Source organism: Pistacia vera, unplaced genomic scaffold, assembly GCF_008641045.1.
Source record: "Pistacia vera cultivar Batoury unplaced genomic scaffold, PisVer_v2 Contig198, whole genome shotgun sequence".
In the NCBI taxonomy this organism is placed as follows: domain Eukaryota; kingdom Viridiplantae; phylum Streptophyta; class Magnoliopsida; order Sapindales; family Anacardiaceae; genus Pistacia; species Pistacia vera.
Window position 1 is genome coordinate 197,905 of NW_022195999.1, and position 24,443 is coordinate 222,347.

Sequence of the window (24,443 nt, forward strand, 5' to 3'; positions counted from 1 at the left end):
AAACAACCACAAACCGAGCCACAAAACCACCACAAACTCAGCCACAAACTTACCTGAAAGCCCCGATTGGAAACGTGGGATTGTACCTGGGAGAGAGAAATGAAACTGAAATTTTGTTGAGAGAAGAAGAAGGAAAAAGGGCAATCCAAATCTGGTCACAGAGTGATAGCCTTATAGCGGCCAAATCCAACCGCCGTAAAACCAAAGGAAAAGAGAGATGAAAACACTCTACACATTCATTGCAATGGAATGGAATGCAATCAGTGAACAAATTCGAAAACAATCAAAGAGCTAACAGCAAAGAAATTCACTGTCAGAGCTGTTACAATGCAAGAGAGTAAAAATGAGTCCTCTTTTAGGTTCAACAAAAGAAGGTTTGAGGGAAAAAGTTGTATTGATATGCCAAATAAGAATCCTCAGCATAAAGTTCCCAAGCTTAACCCAACTACTACTGTTTCATATGTCCAGGTAATGAAATTTTTTGTGCTGTGTGTTTTTGGCTTTGTGGGGTTTGTTCAGTTGTGTTTCTATGAACTGGGTTTGATTTTCTTTTTGAGTTTAACGTTTTTGGTTGAAGATTTGAGTTTAAAGTTCCTAATTTTGTTTGTAACTTTGGTTTAGTACATTCTGGCTTTTGGTTGTTACAGCTAGTTTATTATGGATTTTTCGGAATTGGGTTTAAGCTAGTTTTTTGAGTTTATCTGGAAAAGGAGGTCAATTTATAGTTTATGGGATTTTGTTCAATTGTGGTTTTATGAGGTGGGTTTGGGTTCTTAAATTTTTATAAAACTAAAGTTCTGGAAAAGGCCAGATCTGGCCGTCCTAGATCCACCGTGGATTTGGTCAAAAAAGGCCATATCAATGCACGACCAGCAAGATCCAATCGGTCATGCACTGATACGGTGACTCCGGCCACCCTTCGACGGTGGTGGCCTTCTGTCCGTATTTAATGAGTGGGTTGGAGGTGTTTTTGTTAACTTTGAATATTTTATTATAGGGGTGTTTAGTAAATAAACAAACATAGGGGATATTTTTGTTAATTTTCAAATTCTACATCCTAATACCCACTCAATTTAACTTGTTTCAAAATATTATTCTAAAAACTATTAGAATAATGAACCAAACCACCGTAAATTTTTATAAAACTAAAGTTTTCTTATTGGTTTGTAATTTAAGTGTTGATTTTTTTATTTTATTTTAAATTACAGATTCTGGGGACTGGAATGGATACTCAGGACACTTCGCCTTCAGTCCTACTCTTCGTTGACGAGCAAAGATTTATTTTTAATGCTGGAGAGGTAAAATTTTCTACTCAACTATGGAGTTCCTGTCATCTTTTATTTGGATAATGTTGACTTGTCACTTCCAAGGTCCCTGTTCCGAAAGTTATTTTGAAGAGTGAATGACAATTTTCCAATCCAATGTTTGCCACAATTACATTTTCACACCCATAAACTTAGAGAAAAACAATTTCCCACCCATCGTCAATCTCCGTCGATGGAATATGTTACCTGACAGGGGGTAAAGTTACGAAAAGGCTATAATACCCTTTATTATTTGACTTCATAATTTTTAACAAGATTAAATTACAATTTCCACCCAAACTTTATTTAATGTAATTTTCACCCCTAGTGTGGTTTATATTAATTTTAACAAGGTTAAATTACAATTTCCACCCAAACTTTATTTAATGTAATTTTCACCCCTAACACCCATCAAGTGTGGTACTTAAACCCAGGGACTCTTCCACCTATCAGGCCAATCTTTTGGGCTGGGTTCTATTTGGGCTTGAGTTCTAACAGTAGCTGCTCTGTTTTTCCATGGTCATGAGTTCGTGCTCTGTTTTTCATTTGTCATGATCCTTTTATTTGTTCAAGCGTGATGCAAGAGGCTTGTATGAATAGCTTGAGAATATTTCTATAATTGTTAGTTTTAAATTTGTGCTTGCTACCCCTTTACACAGGTTGATAGCCTATGATTGCCTGGGTTTTGGTTTTCTACTCTGAACAAACTTGTTGTTTGTACTTCTTTTAAGATAAACTGCTTGTTTGTACTTTAAAGGTCAGCTTTCATTTTCTCACTTACACTAATAGAGATGCAAAGCTTAGAAAGGTCATGAAAAGGGTGTTGATATGATCCAGAATGGACATGCTTAGTGATCCAGGGATTAAGAGGACTCAGTTGTGGGCTTAAGCGCACCTGCTGCTACTTGGAAGCAGGGGTGGTGTTTTGTCCATAGCCTCTATCTTAACATTAAAGAACTTGTTGATGCTCATTTTAAGCACCAACGAATTCTCACGTGCGTAACGTTGATTGGCTGTTAAATACACGTGAAAATGGAATATATAGAGCGAAAATAAATGCAAATGGAGTTTTTTAAGTGGTTCGGATGCTAAGGTAGCATGTCCTACGTCCACTGATTTATATTGATATTAGTGTGGGTCAAGTCGCAACTGCGGACTGACTTACAAAAGAGTTGGAAAAGTAAAATGTCTTTACAGGAGAGAGAGATTTTTCTCTCTGTATGAAAATGGCCGAATCCCCTTAATGAAGGGGTCTTCTTCATTTTATATCAAACTGAAACGTGTAATCATCATTAAATCCATGGTTTGGNTTATATAATTTCATAAAATATATATAATCTTAATGAAATATTGTTTTGTAGTTTTATAAATATTTAATTGACAGATATTATTATAATTTTTAAAAAATAATATATATACTTTCAATTTTTTTTAGAAACATATGTACTTTAAAAGTGAAACCTCTATTGTAATTATAGAAATTGAAGATAGGGGTTTAAATGGTTAATTTTCAAGTTAGTGAGATAATTATTATGTGTTTGTAATTTAGGACCGTAAGTAATATTGACCGTATAATAGATCAATAATGCTACGGACACCGGAATTTTTGCACCAAAATATTGTACCGGCCTACGTGTAACACGCCTCTGATTTTTTTAACAATTTTTTTCGAGTGAACAGCCGTCCATCAAATTTGGACGGCCGTTCACTAACATGGACGCCCGTCCATATTATATGGACGTGGGTCCATATACCAGGGACGAGCGTCCCCATTTAATGGACGCCCGTCCATAAGTAAAATAAAATAAATTTTTTTTATAAAAATTAGGGACGGTCGTTCATCCGTTATGGACGGCCGTCCCTTAATTTTGGACGGGCGTCCACAAATAAGGGACGCCCATCCAAACCAAAATATGAAAAAAAAAAAAAATTAGGGACGATCGTCCATAAATTTTGGACAGCTGTCCCTTACGTTTGGGACGGGCATCCATTCCGAACAGGGACGGGCATCCATTCCTATTGGACGCCCGTCCATAATTTAAAAAAAAAAAACACCTTCTTCGCTCTTTTCTTCTTCTTCTTCTTCGCTCCACTCCATCCCTGTAACACCTCAAATCCATTTTGCAGCAATCCTAATCCTCCCACTGAATTACAGCATAAACAAAACAAAAATAACCTTTAATCAGAATCAGAAGAAATAATATCCCAAAATTAAATAATGAAGTTAGAAGCAAACCATCCTTAGGATTCGTTCCATTGGTAAGTTCCCCACTAAGAGTATAAACTTTCATTGCATTAATGAGAGGAGGAAGAGTGGAGTCATCATCAGCCTGGAGGGAAATTTGGTTGCTAGCGGAAGCAATTCTCAAAATGGGATTATTTTGTTTTGTACTCAGATTAGAGAAGGAGAATACATTTTCTTGTATGGAGGAGATGATCTAGAATGGATACGTAAATTCACAAACGCAGCACGCACAGTTGCAACTGCTGCACGCATCCCTTTGGAGATGGTGTATGTGGGGAAGAGCACCAAGAGGGAACAAGTGCGACGAATCATGGCAAGCATCCAAATTGAAAAGCTAAGTCAGGCGTGGCCAGACCTCACCATGGTATGGTTCTTCTGGACACGTCTCGAGAGCATGCTATTCTCCAAGACTCAACTGGGCAGAGCTGATGACCACGACCCCATGATGCAAGAAATCAAGAAACTGCTAAGCTATGACAAAGACGGCGGATGGGTTGTGCTAAGCAAAGGTTCCCAGGTAGTAGTGAAGAAGAAGAAGAAGAAAAGAGCGAAGGTGTTTTTTTTTTTTTTTTTAAAGTATGGACGGGCGTCCATTAGGAATGGACGCTCGTCCAAACTTAAGGGACAGCCGTCCAAAATTTATGGACGGCCATCCCTAATTTTTTATTTTATTTTCATATTTTGGTTTGGACGGGTGTCCCTTATTTGCGGACGCCCGTCCAAAATTAAGGGATGGCCGTCCATAACGGATGAACGGCCGTCCCTAGTTTTTATAAAAAAAAATTATTTCATTTTACTTATGGACGGGCGTCCATTAAATGTGGATGCCTGTCCCTAGTATATGGACCCCCGTCCATATAATATGGACGGACGTCCATGTGAGTGAACGACCGTCCAAATTTGATGGACGGCCGTTCACTCGAAAAAAATTGTTAAAAACATAAGAGGCGTGATACACGTAAGCCAGTATAATATTTCGGTGTAAAAATCCCGATGTCCGTAGCATTATTGATAATAGATATGATCCGAGGATGCCCATTTTGCTGTTAAAACTAACGTCTAAATTTAACGATGGTGGGAAAATGGTTTTTTCAAAGTTTATGGGTGGGCAATTACGGTAAACTTTGGGTGGGAAAATGTCGTGCTCTCTTGTTTTGAACAGTGGTATATAACTGTTATGTCTATAAAATTGACAGGGAGATGAGATGAAGATCATTGTTTGTGATTCTTCTAACTATGAACACCTATCAATTTTCTGTTACTTAATGCACTACTTCTATTGCAGGGATTGCAACGATTCTGTACCGGGCATAAGATTATATTACCAAACGTAGGAATATCCGTAAACATTCATTTTCTTTCCCTTTCTTCCTATGTCAATACATATTTCCAAAGTTTGTTCTTCAGTTTTTGAATATTGTTTAATGCAATAGTGACTGATAATATTGTGGATCATTCTTCAGGTAGATCACATATTTCTTTCTCGTGTCTGCTCCGAGACAGCAGGGGGACTTCCAGGTTAGTGTCTTGATAGAGAAACCATGATGTATTCATAATTTTTTTTCTTTTTTCTGCATAAACTTTTTTTTTTTTTATTGCTGAGTAATGTTTTTAAGCATTAGTATCATGAACAAATATTAGGACTGCTCATACAAAGAGAGGGTTGCTGAATTCTTATTTTACCTCACAGGTCTTCTTTTCACTTTGGCCGATTTTGGAGGGCTGTCTGTGAGTAACAACTTGACCTCATGTATTTTATTTGTTTAAAAGGTCAATATTTCAAATAGTCAATTTTAACTAAGATTTTGATTTGCTTGGTGGTAACTCATCATCATCTAAAATTTTCATTTGTTTGCATAAAGGTAAATGTATGGGGTCCTTCAGACCTCAAGTATTTAGTTGATGCAATGAAGTCTTTCATTCGACGTGATGCTATGGTTCACGCACGGAGCTTTGGGACATCTCCATCCTCTGATGCTACTCTAACTGATTTAACAAAGTTAACCGACCCCCTTGTTCTTGTCAATAATGAGGTTGTTAAAATATCAGCCATTCTCCTAAAACCAAATTTCTCTGGAGGATCAGCAGTAAAGCCTGGAGAGTTGTCTGTTATATATGTTTGTGAATTGCCTGAACTCATGGGAAAATTTGATCCTGACAAAGCTAGGGCTCTAGGCTTGAGTTCTGGGCCAAAATACGATGATCTGAAATCTGGGAAGTCAGTGCAGTCAGATTGTGGCACCATGGTGAATTTCAAAGTTAAATAATGAAAGGGAAAATTATGTTGCTCTAATAAACTTTTGGTGTATCTGAAATATGCCACTTGATTTATGTTTTAAACCATTGTTTCATTTCATTTGTTTTAGGTTCATCCAAGTGATGTAATGGGCCCGTCTGTTCCTGGTCCCATTGTGCTACTCGTCGACTGCCCAACAGAAGCCCACGTATTGGAGTTGTTGTCTGTGGAATCTCTCAGTAGTTACTATGCAGATTGCTCATCAAAATGTGCCAAGACTGTGAATTGTATCATTCATTTAAGTCCTACTTCTGTCACAGGCACCCCTAATTACCAGATATGCATGAAGAGGTTTGGTTCAGCCCAACATATTATGGCTGGACATGAAATGTGAGTCCTTTTTCTTGACATTGTTTCTTCTATAAAAGCGATACTGGTGCCTGCCCTTTTCTGATTGATTATTCCTCCTGACTATTCATGCTGTTTGTAGGAAGAATGCAGAGGTTCCAATTCTAAAATCCAATGCAAGATTATCAGCACGACTTAATTATCTGTGTCCACAATTATTTCCAGCTGCAGAGTTCTGCTCTCTTCAGCATCTTAATAATTCCGCACCAGATTATAGTGCTAGCGAGGTTTTCTCTAACGTCATTAAACAGTATTTTCGATAGTTAGAAGTTGCTAGTTACAGTTTTAAATATTTGGGGTAACTGAGTGGTTTTCCCTTTTTTTTTTTCCTTATATTTTATTTTATACATATATTAGGGTCCTGTTGCAAGGCTTTCTGAAAGTGTTTCTGCTAAAAATCTACTGAAGGTATGAAATGTTTTTTATTTAGTTTAGCTGAGAAATTCAGTGACTGAGTTTTAATCCCTCTTAACACTATGCTTTCATACTTGATTTAGTGCTTTGTTTTATTAAGAGGAAACCTGAACAGTGTTTCATACTTGATCAGTTCACTCTGCTTCCTCATGCTCATCTTGGACTTGATAGAACAGAGATCCCATGTCTGGTGGCTCTCTCAGAATTAATGGATGAGTTACATTCGGAAATTCCAGAGATTGTAGATGCTGCGCAACATGTCAGCCAGATCTGGCAAGAGCCTCCAGAAACAAAAGAGGTGATATCTCATGTGCATGAAAATGAAGTGGATGAGAATAGACTTCCTAGTTGTTTGGAGAATGTAAGGAAAGATGACCTAGAGATTGTTCTTCTGGGGACTGGTTCAGCCCGTCCTTGTGAATACCGGAATGTTAGTTCTATCTATATTAATCTTTTTTCCAAAGGAAGCTTGCTCTTAGATTGTGGGGAAGGAACCCTGGGACAACTGAAAAGAAGGTAGCAACTATCCGCCACAAGGTTTCCATCCTTTTCCTACTATTTTATTCTTTTAAAGTGACAAAGCTTATTGTTGTGGCTTGTCTGCCTGAGTACAGATACGGTATAGAGGGTGCTGACAGTGCTGTGAGGAATCTAAGGTGCATTTGGATTTCTCATATTCATGCTGATCACCAGGCTGGTTTGGCAAGAATACTTGCTCTACGACATGACTTGTTGAAAGGTGTGTCTCATGAACCATTGCTAGTTGTAGGCCCAGCACAACTTAAGGAATTTCTGGATGCATATCAAAGACTTGAAGATTTAGATATGCAGTTCATTAACTGTAGATACACTACAGAATCTTCATGGATTGATTTTGAGCACAATATTGAATTGCATAAGGATCCTTTGGCTCAGGGAAGTACTAATAATAATGAGGATTTGAACCATAAAAATGCGCTCCATTCTGAGTTGAATCTGTCTGATAACTCTACCGCTTTTCCATCGCTAGAGAGCCTAAAGAAAGTGCTTCACGAAGCAGGGTTGGAGACCTTGATTAGTATTCCTGTTGTGCACTGTCAAGAGGCATTTGGTATTGTTTTGAAGGCATCTGAAAGAATTAATGGTGCCGGAAAAGTGATACCCGGGTGGAAGATTGTATATTCAGGTGATACCAGGCCCTGCGCGACGCTAGCAGAAGCATCCTGTGGAGCGACAGTCCTTATACACGAGGCAAGTTATAAATCCAATTTCAAGCTTTCAATTGGTGATGCAATATTTGCTACATTGAAATGTTTCAACATCGTTGTTATACAATCGATGAACTTTTAAACTCGATATAGATTCAGGGTCCTAGCTATGACTATTCAGCTTCTGAGTGAGGTTACTTTCTGGTGATTGTGCTGTGGTTATCATGTTGCAGGCAACCTATGAGGATGGCCAGGTGGAGGATGCTGTAGCTAAAAAACACAGCACAACAAAGGAAGCCATTGAAGTCGGGTCAGGTGCTTATCGGATTGTTCTCACACACTTACGCCAAAGACATCCAAAGATTCCTGCAGTTGATGATGCAGCTATGCATAAAACATGCATAGCCTTTGATTTGATGAGTATCAATCTAGCAGATTTGCCTGTGCTCCCTAAAGTTCTTCCATACCTTAAATTGCTTTGTAAAGATGAGTCAGATGGTGTTTCTTAAATTGCTTTGTAAAGATGAGTCAGATGATGTTATTGATGCTATAACTGCATCTTCTATCCTGTAAAGTGGTCAGGTAAAAACTCTAATGGCCACCCTTTTTAGCAACTGATAAAGGATTCAAACTCAAGATCTTTTAAGAAATACATTAAAAAATCTTTATTAAACCACTCGACCACCCGAGGTTGGTTGTATAAAGTTTTCTCTCTTTTACTCGACTCTGGTTTATAAATAAATAAAAGTTATAAGATGTCTGTTTTGCGTAATCTGTAAATTGTTTTTATTTTTAAAAGAGACGATATAATACCTGATTGACGGAGGTTAAATGTTGTAACAACACATCCAATAACATCGCTGACACTGTTAATAAAGAGTAATACTATACCTACAACTTCTTCTAAAAAAACTTTATTTAACAATCCTAATATAGTAATTCACAATTAATCAGCCACAATATATCAGGTATAACCTATTACAAACTGACCAATTATGAGCTGTCAGGTCAAGATTATAAAAGAAAATTTATGAGAAGAGATTGTAGGTATTGCACTACTCTTACATAATTATGCAAACAATCTACCCAAAGGTTATATTCTATAGTGCCCGCGAGAGGATGGCATTACGCTGCAACAAACCAAAAAAGTTGGATTGATTATAGTGACTGCTTAATTTCTTCCCTTCAAAGTAGTTCTATGATTCCCTTTTACCGTACTTGTTTAAAAGACCCTTTCAAAGTCATTTGATATATAGGTGTAATCCCACCTCCCACCACTAAGTAAGAATAGGAGCACTCATGCTTGCCAAACCAAGCAAGGGGGCTCTAGAGTCAAAAGCCAATCAAACCCCATTACAGAAAAATGAGTTCAACAAATGCCACCCACTTTTGAAGCTTTAGAATTTCCATGAAAATGGCAAACCAGCCAAAGACTGTAAACATTCCAAAAGCTTTGTGGTTGTGAAAGATGAATGACAATGCATTATTAGTCAGTTTACAATAACAAGACACATTTCATCAGGATACAAAATGTTAAGACAAAGTAAACAACAGTATATCGATTTTTATTGACTATTCTGTCCTGTCCCAGATTCATTTATCACAAGATTAGCATTACTTCTGTTTATGTGGGAAACAAACCAAAAAAGAAGGAAAAAAAAAAAAAAAGGAAAAGAGGGGAGAAAACACTCTACAGATTCATTACATTGGAATGGCATGAAATCAGTGTACAAATTCAAAAACAAACTATAAAAGAGCTCACTGCACATAAATGTCTCATTCTTCTTCCAACTCAAATACAAACAATAAAATAAGCTAATTCTACTCTGTGCTCTTTCAGCCATACCTCCCTCCATTATTGCAAAAAAATGTAGAACCATCTTTGGTGTATGATAAACAACTTGCTTTTGATCTACTTGCCTCATATAAATAAGCCTTTTCAGTGACAATTTGGCCCAAAATTTAAGAAATAGATCACGAACTGAAGCAAGATGGTCCTACATGATAGACACGATGCACAACATTATCATGGATTATCATATCACTTCCGAAAACAACTTAAAGAGGTCAATTAAGCAAGATTCATTTTCTCCAGAAAATGCATCAAAAAGAAAATATGCAATGAGAAAACAGTAAATTTCAATTACAGAGTGATTGTTGTAAACTTGCTACACATATCAAATTTACAAAATAAACCTGATAAATAATATTAGGCAATGACAGATAAAAGATGTCCATTTCGCTTTACAACTCTGTGCCTATAAGATGTTTATATAAAATCATTAAAACTCTGGGCTACTAAGATGTTTATATATGATGAAGTTGGTGATAACCTGCTGGAAATGGAACAAAATTTGGCTGAAGGTTCAAACAATATTTTGGCAGCAACAATTCTGTTTTGGTTGGGTTGCTGTAGTTGTTGCAGCAGACATTTGGCACAGTCAAGTTGTTTTTGGTTTGACATGTTTAGTTGAGACTAAGACATGTTTTGGTATATGTATTTGTTTAAATTCAAATGTACTATTTTTTAATCCACTGCAGTAGGCTGCTTTAGGTAAAACAGTGGAGTTGCTTTGTATATATGTTTGTTGTTCAGTGAATGTAATACATAGAAAACTTTCAGCTTTTGCCGTCCCTTTCTTTTACAAAACACTCTCTCTTTACTCTCATCATCTCTCCAACTGAACCAACAATTGGTATCAGAGCTCTACTGATCTTAAGGGCCTAATAAACTCAACTCTTCTCACTCATTTTCTCAGCCTCTGTTATGGAAAAACCTCCTGTCAAACTCCACATAGTCTGATTCAATGGCACAGCACACAACCTCCCTTACTTTTCCAACCTTCAACGGTGATCAATACCACATATGGGCTATCAAAATGTAGAACCATCTTTGGTGTATGATAAACAACTTGCTTTTGATCTACTTGCCTCAGTGACAATTTGGCCCAAAATTTAAGAAACTGTCTTTGGATCACAAACTGAAGCAAGATGGTCCCACATGATAGACACGATGCACAACATTATCATGGATTATCATATCACTTCCGAAAACAACTTAAAGAGGTCAATTAATCAAGATTCATTTTCTCCAGAAAATGCACGAAAAAGAAAATATGCAATGAGAAAACAGTAAATTTCAAATACAGAGTGATTGTTTTAAACTTGCAACACATATCAAATTTACAAAATAAACCCGACAAATAATATTAGGCAATGACGGATAAGATGTCAAATTTCGCTTTACAACTCTGTGCCTATAAGAAGTTTATATGATCATTAAAACTCTGGGCCACTAAGATGTTTATATAAATTCATTCCAATTTCAAAAATGTACTAAAGCACCTTTATATTACTATAACTTAAGAGTTATTTAAGTAATAACTCTCAAACTATACAACTGTAAACTTAACACCTTGAAACAAGATATAAAAAAAAACTAAAAAATAAAGATCAACGGCCAGAATAAACTTACAGAGATAAAATCGAATGCTCTGGTTTCCTCTTTCTTCGAATGATCATTGGACTAGGAGTTGGAGCTGCAAAATTCGGTTGGAATATATCCGGAAGCGGTGAAGGATAGCCTCCGTTAGTTCCCATCACATTACTGCCACTAGCATTTGAGCGTTCAGGTTACCAAGCTGTTGAAAGTTAGACGTTGTAGCAAGGAACTCTTGCTGAGCAAATAAACTCCCCATGGCACCATAATTATTTGGCTGAGAAGCAATAGCTGGATTGAAACATCATGCCAGGAGGAATGTTATATGGCATAGCACACAGGGAAACGCTGATTTGCACTCATCCCGCTGTTTGGGCACCAAGTAGGTTGCTATATGCATTGCCAGAGGTCGATTGCTAGATTTGTGTGCTCGATCTGAGAAGATGTTCAGATGGTGCCAAGATGAAGCTCCTTTCTGATCCGAATTTGACAGTTTCCTTAATGGACAAGCCCGCCATTAAGTCATTAACATCATTTTTCTGATTTTCTTGCTTGACAGAACTTCAGAGTTTGAGCCAAGATATACAATAGTTCAGGCCCTCTTATCGGCTATGCCAAGATTTTCATTAACACCTGGCTTATCATCAACAGTCATCCCAGAAAAGAGATCCTCTGCATTCTCTCGACCCTCATTGGTGTGAAACGAGACATCTGCAAACGGGTCATCATCATTATTCGTTCACTGGTGCTCGCACCAGCAATGAACCGTCTACAAAGAGATCATCAATTAGAGGGGCTGGAGATGTCAGATTTGCAATGCCTTGATCACTGGGATTCTTTGTAGAATTATCTGTTCCATTGTAATCATCTGAATAAACCTGTGTCTATAGTAAGGCATCTGAACAGCAGCAGGGGTCTCAGCCTTCACTGACATATCTGAACCACCCACCAAACCTCCTGCTGGCTCTCCACACAAGGAAGGCTACAACACCTGTTACATGCACAAATTGCGACAATTAAATGGAATACAGACAACTAACTTGTGTGACAATCAACATGCAGCATAATAAACAACAGATATCTGACGATTAGTACAAAAGGAAAATCAAAGTAGCCTGTGAGAGAGATGTTCAGATAAGCAACACCAATACTCATAGAGATGAGCACCCTTGGTTAGATGTCTGTGATATGTGTTGTGAATTGCTTAACTCATGGGAAAATTTGATCCAAAAAAGGCTGTGCTCGGCTCGAAACCTGGGCCAAAATTTGAACTGCAATGGGAAGTCTGTGAAGTTGGATAGCTCAGACTCATGGTGGGTTTCGAAGCTAATAATGAGGGGGAAACTATGTTGCTCTAATTTACTTTTGGTGTAACTGAAATTAGTTGCTAATATATTTATTGTTTATTTTCAGTTCATCCAAGTGAGTAATGGGCCCATCTGTTCCTGGTCCCATTGTACTCCTCGTTGATTGCCAACAGAACCGTCTGTGGAATCTCTCAGTAGTTACTCTGCAGATTGCTCACAAGAATGTGCCAAGACTGTGAATTTTATCATTCATTTAACTCCTACTTCTGTCACAGCACTCCAAACCTGAAATGGATGAAGAGATTTGGTTCAGCTTAACTATTATTGACCTGTGTATTCATGATGTTTGTAGGAAGAATGTGGAGATTCCAATTCTGAAATCCAGTGCAAGAATAGCCTCACGACTTAATTACCTGTGCCCACAATATTTCAGCTTAGGTTTTTGGTCTCTTCAGCACCTTAATAATTCCACAACAAAATCTAGTGCTAGCAGGTTTGTTCTAATGCCATAAGACGATATTTGGATTGTAGAAGTTGATATTTCCCATTTGAAATATTTGGGGGAACTGAGTTTTTGATTTTGCTTCATTTTACTAGGGTCCTGATTCAATGTCATTCTGCAAACAAGAAATTTTCTTTGGTTTGTCTAGAAATTCTTGATAGAGGGGTAATCCCTCTTAACACTATGCTTCCATGCTTTCTTTTCTAATGTAGTGGTTGTTTATTTAGATGAAACTTTTTTTGTATTTTTCTGAAGAAGTAATTTCACCAATTCCTTGAATCAATCAAAAGAAGAAATCAGCGTTTTCTTGACATTTAATTTAAGTGTAATCAATAGTGTGCATCATGTCCGTTTGATGAGAGGCGTTATTATTTGTTATCTCGTAAATTCTGTGTTGAAGCTACATCACTGCATTCTTTGCAATCTACATTTAATTTCTGACTCAGCGATATATTATAGAGATAGTATCAAGGTTTTCTGCCCTTTCTTAAGAAATTGGAGAAGAAAAACCTTAGTTTGGACCATAACTCTTGTTTCATTTTTGCTTTAAAGTATTTGGGCCATTCTTCTTTTGTATGTCACCTGGCATGATATAATGTTCTTTCTGGATTAATGATATTTAGTTTTTCTTTCTAGACCAATCCCTATTCCCTTAATAAATTTGGCCTTTTATCTTGTTGTTGAACAGTTCACTCTGCGTCCTCATGCTCATCTTGGATTTGATAGAACAAATATCTCGAGTCTGGTGGCTCCCTCCCAAATAATGGATGGTTACTTTCTGAGATTCCGGAGATTGTCGATGCTGCACAACATGTCAGCCAATTCGGCAAGAGCATACAGGAACAAAAGAGGCGATACTCCTGTGCAGGAAAACAAACAATGATCGAGGAGCCATGGTTGGATGAGAATGACTTCCTAGTTGTTTGGAAAATGTAAGGAAGGATGCCTGGAGATTGTTTCTTCTGGGGGACTGTTCATCCACCTCTAAATACCAGAACGTTGTTAGTCTATATAATTATTTTTTCTAAAGAAGCTTGCTCTTAGATTTGGGGAAGGAACCCTGGGACAGCTGAAAAGAAGGTAACAACTAAGAAATTTTTGCTACAAGGTTTGCCATTGTTTTCCTGGTATTTTATTCTTTTGAGGTGACAAGACTTATTGGTGTTGCATGACTGCTTGAGTACAGATATGGTGTAGAGGGTGCTGACAATGCTGTGAGGAATCTAAGGTGTATTGGATTGTCATATTCAGCTGATCACCATGCTGGTTTGGCAAGAATTCTTGCTCTACGACGTGATCTGTTGAAACTTGAAAGGAGTGTCTCATGAACCATTGCTTGTTGTAGGCCCAGCACAACCAAAGAGATTTTTAGATGCATATCAAAGACTTGAAGATCTAGAATGCAGTTCCTTAACTGTAGGTACACTAGAAGCTTCATGGAATGATTTTGAGTGCAATGGGTGAATCAAAAAGGATCCCTCAACTCAAGGAAGTTCTGATAATAATGAGAATTTGAACCATAAAAATGTGGGTCCATACTGAATCAAATCTGTTTGCTAAAGGAAGCCGTATGCAAAGTTTTTGGAAGAGACCAGGAAGTCCAGTTGATTACAGCACTGCTTTCCATTGCTAAGAGCCTGAAGAAAGTGCTCAGTGAAGCAGGGCTGGAGACCTTGGTTAGTTTTCCTGTTGGTGCACTGTCCCCAGGTATTTGGTATTGTTTTGAAGGCAGCAGAAAGATTAAATAGTGTGGGAAAATAATACCTGGGTGGCAGATTATATATTCAGGTGACACCAGCCTTACCAGGAGTAATTGAAGCATCCTGTGGAGCGACAGTTCTATACATGAGGCAAGCTATCTAGTTAATTTTGACTTTTTAATTGTTAATGCAGTGTTGCCATAATTTTTATTTTTCAACACTGCTGTTATATAATCGATGATTCTGTTAAGATGTTGAATGTACTTGATATGGACTTGGGCATGCTAATCAAAATCCCAAGGGCTTCATAAAGAATTAGAAATGAACTTAGCTATGAAATTCTCTTATTAAACCAAGACACATCATAACGCTTTTCGTGTAGAAGATTTAGGGTCCTAGGTGTGTGATATCAGCTTGAGTGGGTTACTATCCTTGGAAATGACTGCTGATTGTGTTCTGTTTATCATATTGCAGGCAACCTTTGAGGATGGTATGGTGGAGGAAGCTTGGCAAAAACCACAGCACAACAAAAGAAGCCATTGAAGTCGTTCAGGTGCTTATCGGATTGTTCTCACACCTTCAGCCAAAGATACCCTAAGATTCCTGTGGTTGATGAGGCACACACGCATAAAACGTGCATAGATTTTGATTTGATGAGTATTAACCTAGTAGATTTACCTGTGCTCCCTAAAGTTCTTCCCTACTTTAAATGCTTTTTAAAGAGAGATACCAAGTTGTGAGTCAGATGATGTTATTGACACTGTACGTGCGTTCTTGATAAACAATATTGAGTGATTATAGTGATTTTATGATTCCCTAAACTATACTTGTTTCTAGGACCCTTATAAATTCATTTTAATATGCAATGCTCCTTGAGCCAATTATACTCATGTGAGAAAATTGGTTCAATAATGACACCCACCTTTGAAGCTTTAGATTTATTTAAATGACAAAAACGGAAGGCTGTAACCACCAAAACCTGTGTTGTTGGAAGATATGCAGTTAATAGCGATGGTAATGTATGATTATCTGTTTGCAACATCTTTGTTCCACTTAAGATCGTAAGCTTGACATGTGATTGCAACATCATTTACCAAATTGCTTTTTAAAGATGAGATGCCAATTGATGAGTCAGATGATGTTATTGGGGCTGTTGTATGTAATCAATTAATTTCTGAATTATATGATGGGAACAGCCATGTCAGGGAAAATGTAGTCCGACCACTGAGAAGAGGAGCAGTGAGTGAAAATTAGAAGTTAGTTTGACAATGACACACTTCTGATGCTTTAGAGTTATGAAAAGAGGAAACAACTTTTTTCCTACTCAAATAATGGCTTAATGACATTTTTTCATCCATAGACTTTTAAATACTATTTTTTTATCCAAATTTATATTCCGTTTTCGATTCCAATATCGTTACAATCCAAACCATCATCATTCTTTCTTTGATCATCACTTACTAAAATCCCTCAAACCTTACTCTCGTCGACCCCATCAATCGTCAACAATCGAGCAATTAGGGTTTGTGTAACCACCTTTTCCAAGTCAAATTCGATCAATTTCAACCACTCAAATCCAACATTCCATCACAATGTTTGCACAATTACATTTTCTCACCCAAAACTTAGAGGAAAACAATTTCACCCATCGTCAATCTCCGCCATGGATATGTTACCTAATAGGGGTAAAGTCACGAAAAGACTATAATACCTTTATTATTTGACTTCATAATTTTAACAAGGTTGAATCAGAATTTTCCACGCAAACTTTATTTAATTAATTTTCACACCTAGTTTGGTTATTAATTTTAGGGTTAAAAATTTAAAATAAAAGAAATGAAAATAAAAAAATTAACAAACTGAATCGCACCCAGTGGGAGTGGCCACATAGTTGTTGAGGGTGACGATGGCTACCATTTCTAATATGTGTCTAGCGCACACATCGACATCGTTGGGTAGATCCTTGGTTGAGTACCTAACCATTGAACGGGAGGCTTAGCTAAAGCGTCCTCGTTACAATGGTTATATAGGACTGCTCATACAAAGAGAGGGTAGCTGAATTTTCTTACTCAGGTCTTCTTTTCACTTTGGCCGATTTTGGAGGACTGTCTGTGAGTAACAACTTGACCTCATGTATTTATTTGTTTAAAAGGTCAATATTTCAAATAGTCAATTTTAACTAAGATTTGATTTGCTTGGTGGTAACTCACCATCATCTAAAATGTTCATTTGTTTGCATAAAGGTAAATGTATGGGTCCTTCAGACCTCAAGTATTTAGTTGATGCAATGAAGTCTTCATTCGACGTGATGCTATGGTCACGCAGGAGCTTGGGACATCTTAAATCAGTTAGAGTAGCATCAGAGGATGGAGATGAGATATCACCTCTTTCCTTACATCTCCATCTCTGATTTACTCTTAACCGATTTAACAAAGTTAACGCCCCCTTGTTCTTGTCAATAATGAGGTTGCTAAAATATCAGCCATTCTCCTAAAACCAAATTTCTCTGGAGGATCAGCAGTAAAGCTTGGAGAGTTGTCTGTTATATATGTTTGTGAATTGTGAATAAGGGAAAAATTGATCCTGACAAAGCTAGGGCTCTAGCTTGAGTTCTGGGCCAAATACGATGATCTAAATCTGGGAAGTCAGTGCAGTCAGATTGTGGCACCATGGGGAGTTTCAAAGTTAAATAATGAAAGGGAAAATTATGTTGCTCTAATAAACTTTAGGTGTATCTGAAATATGCACTTGATGTATGTTTTAAACCATTGTTTCATTTCATTGTTTTAGGTTCATCCAAAGATGTAATGGGCCTCTCTGTTCCTGGTCCCATTGTACTACTCGTCGACTGCCCAACCGAAGCCCACGATTGGAGTTGTTGTCTGTGGAATCTCTTAGTAGTTACTATGCAGATTGTCATCAAAAGTGCCAAGACTGTGAATTTGATCATTCATTTAAGTCCTACTTCTGTCACAGGCACCCCTAATTACCAGATATGCATGAAGAGGTTTGTTCAGCCCAACATATTATGGCTGGACATGAAATGTGAGTCCTTTTTCTTGACATTGTTTCTTCTATAAAAGCGATACTGGTGCCTGCCTTTTCTGATTGATTATTCTCCGACTATTCATGCTGTTTGTAGGAAGAATGAGAGGTTCCAATTCTAAAATCCAATGCAAGATTATCAGCATGACTTATTATCTGTGTCCACAATTATTTCCAGCTACAGAGTTCTGCTCTCTTCAGCATCTTAATAATTCCGACCAGTTAGTGTCTAGCGAGGTTTTCCTAACGTATTAGATAGTATTTTCGATAGTTAGAAGTTGTTAGTTACAGTTTTAAATGTTTGGGTAACTGAGTGGTTTTTCTTTTTTTTTCCTATATTTTATTTATACATATATTAGGGTCCTGTTGCAAGGCTTCTGAAAGTGTTCTGCTGAAAATCTACTGAAGGTATGAAATATTTTTATTTAGTTTAGCTGAGAAATTCAGTGACTCAGTTTTATCCCTCTTACACTATGCTTTCATATCTGATTTAGTGCTTTGTTTTATTAAGAGGAAACCTGAACAGTGTTTCATACTTGATCAGTTCACTCTGCTCCTCGCTCATCTGGACTGAAGAACAGAGATCCCAAGTCTGGTGGCTCTTCAGAATAATGGATGAATTACATTCGGAAATTCCAGAGATTGTAGATGCTGCGCAACAGTCAGCCAGATCTGGCAAGTGCCTCCAGAAACAAAATAGGTGATATCTCATGTGCATGAAAATGAAGTGGATGAGAATAGACTTCGTAGTTGTTTGGAAAATGTAAGGAAAGATGACCTGGAGATTGTTCTCTCGGACTGGTTCAGCCGGCCTTATGATACGGAATGTTAGTTATCTATATTAATCTTTTTTTCCAAAGGAAGCTTGCTCTTAGATTGTGGAGAAGGAACCCTGGGACAACTGAGGAAGAAGGTAACAACTTCGAAACTTTTACTACACATCTGCTACAAGGTTTTCCTCCTTTTCCTATTATTTATTCTTTTGAAGTGAAAAAAGTTATTGTTGTGGCTTGTCTGCTGAGTACAGATACGGTATAGAGGGTGCTGAAGTGCTGTGAGGAGTCTAAGGTGCATTGGATTTCTCATATTCATGCTGATCACCAGGCTGGTTTGGCAAGAAACTTGCTCTACGACTTGACTTGTTGAAAGGTGTGTCTCATGAACCATTGCTGGTGTAGGCCCAGCACAACTTAAGGGAAGTTTCTGGATGCATATCAAAGACTTGAAGATTTAGATATGCAGTTCATTAACTGTAGATACACTACAGAATCTTCATGGATTGATTTTAAGCACAATATTGAATTGCATAAGGATCCTTTGGCTCAGGGAAGTACTAATAATAATGAGGATTTGAACCATAAAAATGCGCTCCATTCTGAGTTGAATCTGTCTGATAACTCTACCGCTTTTCCATCGCTAGAGAGCCTAAAGAAAGTGCTTCACGAAGCAGGGTTGGAGACCTTGATTAGTATTCCTGTTGTGCACTGTCAAGAGGCATTTGGTATTGTTTTGAAGGCATCAGAAAGAATCAATGGTGTCGGAAAAGTGATACCCAGGTGGAAGATTGTATATTCAGGTGATACCAGGCCCTGCCCGGCGCTAGCAGAAGCATCCTGTGGAGCGACAGTCCTTATACACGAGGCAAGTTATAAATCCAATTTCAAGCTTTCAATTGGTGATGCAATATTTGCTACATTGGAATGTTTCAACATCGTTGTTATACAATTGATGAACTTTTAAACTCGATATAGATTCAGGGTCCTAGCTATGACTATTCAGCTTCTGAGTGAGGTTACTTGCTGGTGATTGTGGTGTGTTTATCATGTTGCAGGCAACCTATGAAGATGGCCAGGCGGAGGATGTTGTAGCTCAAAAACACAGCACAACAAAGGAAGCCATTGAAGTCTGGTCAGGTGCTTATCGGATTGTTCTCACACACTTACGGCAAAGACATCCAAAGATTCCTGCAGTTGATGATGCAGCTATGCATAAAACATGCATACCCTTTGATTTGATGAGTATCAATCTAGCAGATTTGCCTTCGCTCCCTAAAGTTCTTCCATACCTTAAATTGCTTTGTAAATATGAGTAAGATGATGTTATTGATGCTATAACTGTATCTTCTAACTAGAGATGGGTGTTTGCCTCGGCCCCGCGGGGATTCGGACCGACCTGGCCTGAATGGGACGGGGAATCCCCGAAGAATTCGGCGATTGGGCCGGGGATGATCCTTAGAAAAATCCCCGCACCCGGGGACGGGCCGGGGGAGGGGACAGTGCAATCCCCGGCCCAACCCGTCCCCGTGAAGGCCCGCCCCTGGTGAGATGTCTGTTATATATGTTTGTGAATTGCCTGAACTCATGGGAAAATTTGATCCAAAAAAGGCTGTGGCTCTCAGCTTGAAACCTGGGCCAAAATTTAGTGAACTGCAATCTGGGAAGTCTGTGAAGTCGGATAGCTAAGACATCATGGTGGGTTTCAAAGCTAATTAATGAGGGGAAAACTATGTTGCTCTAATTTAGTTTTGGTGTAACTGAAATTAGTTGCTAAATATATATTTTACCATTGTTTATTTTCATATTTTTAGGTTCATCCAAGTGATGTAATGGGCCCATCTGTTCCTGGTCCCATTGTACTCCTCGTTGATTGCCCAACAGAAGCCCATGTACTGGAGTTGTTGTCTGTGGAATCTCTCAGTAGTTACTCTGCAGATTGCTCACAAGAATGTGCCAAGACTGTGAATTTTATCATTCATTTAACTCCTACTTCTGTCACAGCCACTCCCAATTACCTGAAATGGATGAAGAGATTTGGTTCAGCAAAACATATTATGGCTGGACATGAAATGTGAGTTGCTTTCTTGACATTGTTCCTTCTTTGAAAGCAGTACTGGTGCCTGCTCCCTCTATATTGCTGATTCCTCCTGGGTATTCATGATGTTTGTAGGAAGAATGTGGAGATTCCAATTCTGAAATCCAGTGCAAGAATAGCATCACGACTTAATTACCTGTGCCCACAATTATTTCCAGCTTAAGGTTTTTGGTCTCTTCAGCACCTTAATAATTCCACAACAAAATCTAGTGCTAGCAAGGTTTGTTCTAATGCCATAAGACGATATTTTGGATTGTTAGAAGTTGATATTTACCATTTGAAATATTTGGGGGGCAACTGAGTTTTTAATTTTGCTTCATTTTACTAGGGTCCTGATTCAATGCCTTCTGAAAGTATTTCTGCTGAAAATCTCCTTAAGGTATGAACAAATTTTCTTTGGTTTGTCTTAGAAATTCATTGATAGAGGGTTAATCCCTCTTAACACTATGCTTCCATGCTTTCTTTTCTTAATGTAGTGGTTTGTTTATTTAGATGAAACTTTTTCTTGATTTTTCTGACAGAAAGTAATTTCATCAATGCCTTGAATCAATCAAAGAAGGAAATCAGCTTTTTCTTTGGCATTTTAATTTAAGTGTAATCAATAGTGTGCATCATGTCTAGTTTGATGAGAGGTGTTATTATTTGTTATCTCGTAAATACTGTGTTGAAGCTACATCACTGCATTCTTTTTGCAATCTACATTTAACTTCTGACTCAGCGACATATTATAGAAATAGTATCAAGGTTTTCTGTCCACTTTCTTAAGAAATTGGAAAGAAAAAAACCTTAGTTTGGACCATAACTCTCTGTTTCATTTTTGCTTTAAAGTATTCTGGGCCATTCTTCTTTTGTTCTGCTACATGGCATGATATAATGTTCTTTCTGGAATTTAATGATATGTAGTTTTTCTTTTTAAACCAACCCCCTATTCCCTTAATAAAATTGGCCTTTTTGTCTTGTTGTTGAACAGTTCACTCTGCGTCCTCATGCTCAACTTGGATTTGATAGAACAAATATCCCGAGTCTGGTGGCTCCCTCTCAAATAATGGATGATTTACTTTCTGAGATTCCAGAGATTGTCGATGCTGCACAACATGTCAGCCAATTCTGGCAAGAGCATACAGGGACAAAAGAGGCAATATCTCCTGTGCAGGAAAACGAACTGATGATTGAGGAGCCATGGTTGGATGAGAATAGACTTCCTAGTTGTTTGGAAAATGTAAGGAAGGATGACCTGGAGATTGTTCTTCTGGGGACTGGTTCATCCCAGCCTTTTAAATACCGGAACGTTAGTTCTATCTATATTAATCTTTTTTCTAAAGGAAGCTTGCTCTTAGATTGTGGGGAAGGAACCCTGGGACAGCTGAAAAGAAGGTAACAACTAAGAAATTTTTGCTACAAGGTTTGCCATTGTTTTCCTGGTATTTTATTCTTTTGAGGTGACAAAGCTTATTGTGTTGCATGACTGCTTGAGTACAGATATGGTGTAGAGGTTGCTGACAATGCTGTGAGGAATTTGAGTTGTATTTGGATTTGTCATATTCATGCTGATCACCATGCCGGTTTGGCAAGAATTCTTGCTCTAAGACGTGATCTGTTGAAAGGAGTGTCTCATGAATCATTGCTTGTTGTAGGCCCAGCACAACCAAAGAGATTTTTAAATGCATATCAAAGACTTGAAGATCTAGATATGCAATTCCTTAACTGTAGGTACACTACAGAAGCTTCATGGAATGATTTTGAATGCAATGGTGAATCAAATAAGGATCCCTCAACTCAAGGAAGTACTGATAATAATGAGAATTTGAACCATAAAAATGTGATCCATACTGAATTAAATCTGTTTGCTAAAGGAAGCTGTATGCAAAGTTTTTGGAAGAGACCAGGAAGTCCAGTTGATAGCAGCACTGCTTTTCCATTGCTGAAGAGCCTGAAGAAAGTGCTCGGTGAAGCAGTGCTGGAGACGTTGGTTAGTTTTCCTGTTGTGCACTGCCTCCAGGCATTTGGTATTGTTTTGAAGGCAGCAGAAAGATTATCTAGTGTGGGAAACTTAATACCTGGGTGGAAGATAGTATATTCAGGCGACACCAGGCCTTGCCAGGAGTTAATTTAAGCATCCTGTGGAGCGACAGATCTTATACATGAGGCAAGTTATATAGTTAATTTTGAGTTTTCAATTGTTAATGGAATGTTGCCAATTTAATTTTTCCAACACTGCTGTTATATAATCCATGATTCTGGTACAATGTTTAAGTATAGCAGTTGACTATTACTTGATATCGGACTTGGCCACGCTAGTCAAATATCCCAAGGGCTTCATAAAGAATTTAGAAATGAACTTAGCCATGAGGTTCTCTTATTAAATCAAAGGCACATCATAATGCTTTTCTGTGTAGAAGATTTAGGGTCCTAGGTGATGAATATCCAGCTTGAGTGGGTTACTATCCTTGGAAATGACTGCTGATTGTGTTCTGTTTATCATATTGCAGGCAACCTTTGAGGATGGTATGGTGGAGGAAGCTTTGGCAAAAAACCACAGCACAACAAAAGAAGCCATTGAAGTCGGTTCAGGTGCTTATCGGATTGTTCTCACACACTTCAGCCAAAGATACCCTAAGATTCCTGTGGTTGATGAGGCACACACGCATAAAACGTGCATAGATTTTGATTTGATGAGTATTAACCTAGTAGATTTACCTGTGCTCCCTAAAGTTCTTCCCTACTTTAAATTGCTTTTTAAAGATGAGATACCAATTGATGAGTCAGATGATGTTATTGACACTGTACGTGTAGCTTCTTGATAAACAATAATTGAGTGATTATAGTGATTTTTTATGATTCCCTAATACTATACTTGTTTTCTAGGACCCTTATAAATTCATTTTAATATGCAATGCTCCTTGAGCCAAATTATACCTCATGTGAGAAAATTGGTTCAATAATGACACCCACCTTTGAAGCTTTAGATTTTATTAAAATGACAAAAAACGGAAGGCTGTAACCCACCAAAACCTGTGTCTGTTGGAAAGAATATGCAGTTAATAGCGATGGTAATGTATGATTATTCTGTTTGCAACATCTTTGTTCCACATTAAGATCGTAAGCTTTGACATGTGAATTGCAACATCATTTACCAAATTGCTTTTTAAAGATGAGATGCCAATTGATGAGTCAGATGATGTTATTGGGGCTGTTGTATGTAATCAATTAATTTCCTGAATTATATGATGGGAACAGCCATGTCCAGGGAAAATGTAGTCCGACCACTGAGAAGAGGAGCAGTTGAGTGAAAATTAGAAGTTAGTTTGACAATGACACACACTTCTGATGCTTTAGAGTTATGAAAAGAGGAAACAACTTTTTTCCTACTCAAATAATGGCTTAATGACATTTTTTCATCCATAGACTTTTAAAATACTATTTTTTTATCCAAATTTATATTCCGTTTTCGATTCCAATATCGTTACAATCCCAAACCATCATCATTCTTTTCTTTGATCATCACTTACTAAAATCCCTCAAACCTTACTCTCGTCGACCCCATCAATCGTCAACAATCGAGCAATTAGGGTTTGTGTAACCACCTTTTCCAAGTCAAATTCCGATCAATTTCAACCACTCAAATCCAACATTCCATCACCCAATGTTTGCCACAATTACATTTTCTCACCCATAAACTTAGAGGAAAACAATTTCCCACCCATCGTCAATCTCCGTCCATGGAATATGTTACCTAATAGGGGTAAAGTCACGAAAAGACTATAATACCTTTATTATTTGACTTC

At 37.7% G+C, this 24,443-nt stretch overlaps 2 protein-coding genes and 1 pseudogene across 2 annotated transcripts; all 3 read left to right on the plus strand.

Annotated features, from left to right (window-relative positions):
* Window positions 1-327: 327 nt before the first annotated feature.
* On the plus strand, window positions 328-8,535 carry LOC116128246 (tRNAse Z TRZ4, mitochondrial-like). Its single transcript, XM_031413967.1, has 12 exons — window positions 328-468; window positions 1,209-1,298; window positions 4,835-4,879; window positions 5,013-5,067; window positions 5,240-5,277; window positions 5,412-5,795; window positions 5,916-6,175; window positions 6,276-6,420; window positions 6,551-6,601; window positions 6,741-7,123; window positions 7,222-7,837; window positions 8,028-8,535. Exons 1-12 carry the CDS (start codon window positions 328-330, stop codon window positions 8,301-8,303), a joined length of 2,484 nt encoding a protein of 827 aa, XP_031269827.1. The 3' UTR covers window positions 8,304-8,535.
* A 3,909-nt stretch (window positions 8,536-12,444) lies between these two features.
* Window positions 12,445-19,879, plus strand: LOC116128247 (annotated as a pseudogene).
* Window positions 19,623-23,539, plus strand: LOC116128202 (tRNAse Z TRZ4, mitochondrial-like). The gene is given in 7 exon segments (XM_031413896.1): window positions 19,623-20,258; window positions 20,375-20,634; window positions 20,734-20,878; window positions 20,987-21,037; window positions 21,629-22,032; window positions 22,138-22,804; window positions 23,148-23,539. Coding segments are annotated over 7 exon segments (1,986 nt in total). The 5' UTR covers window positions 19,623-20,111; the 3' UTR covers window positions 23,460-23,539.
* The last annotated feature ends 904 nt before the right edge of the window (window positions 23,540-24,443 follow it).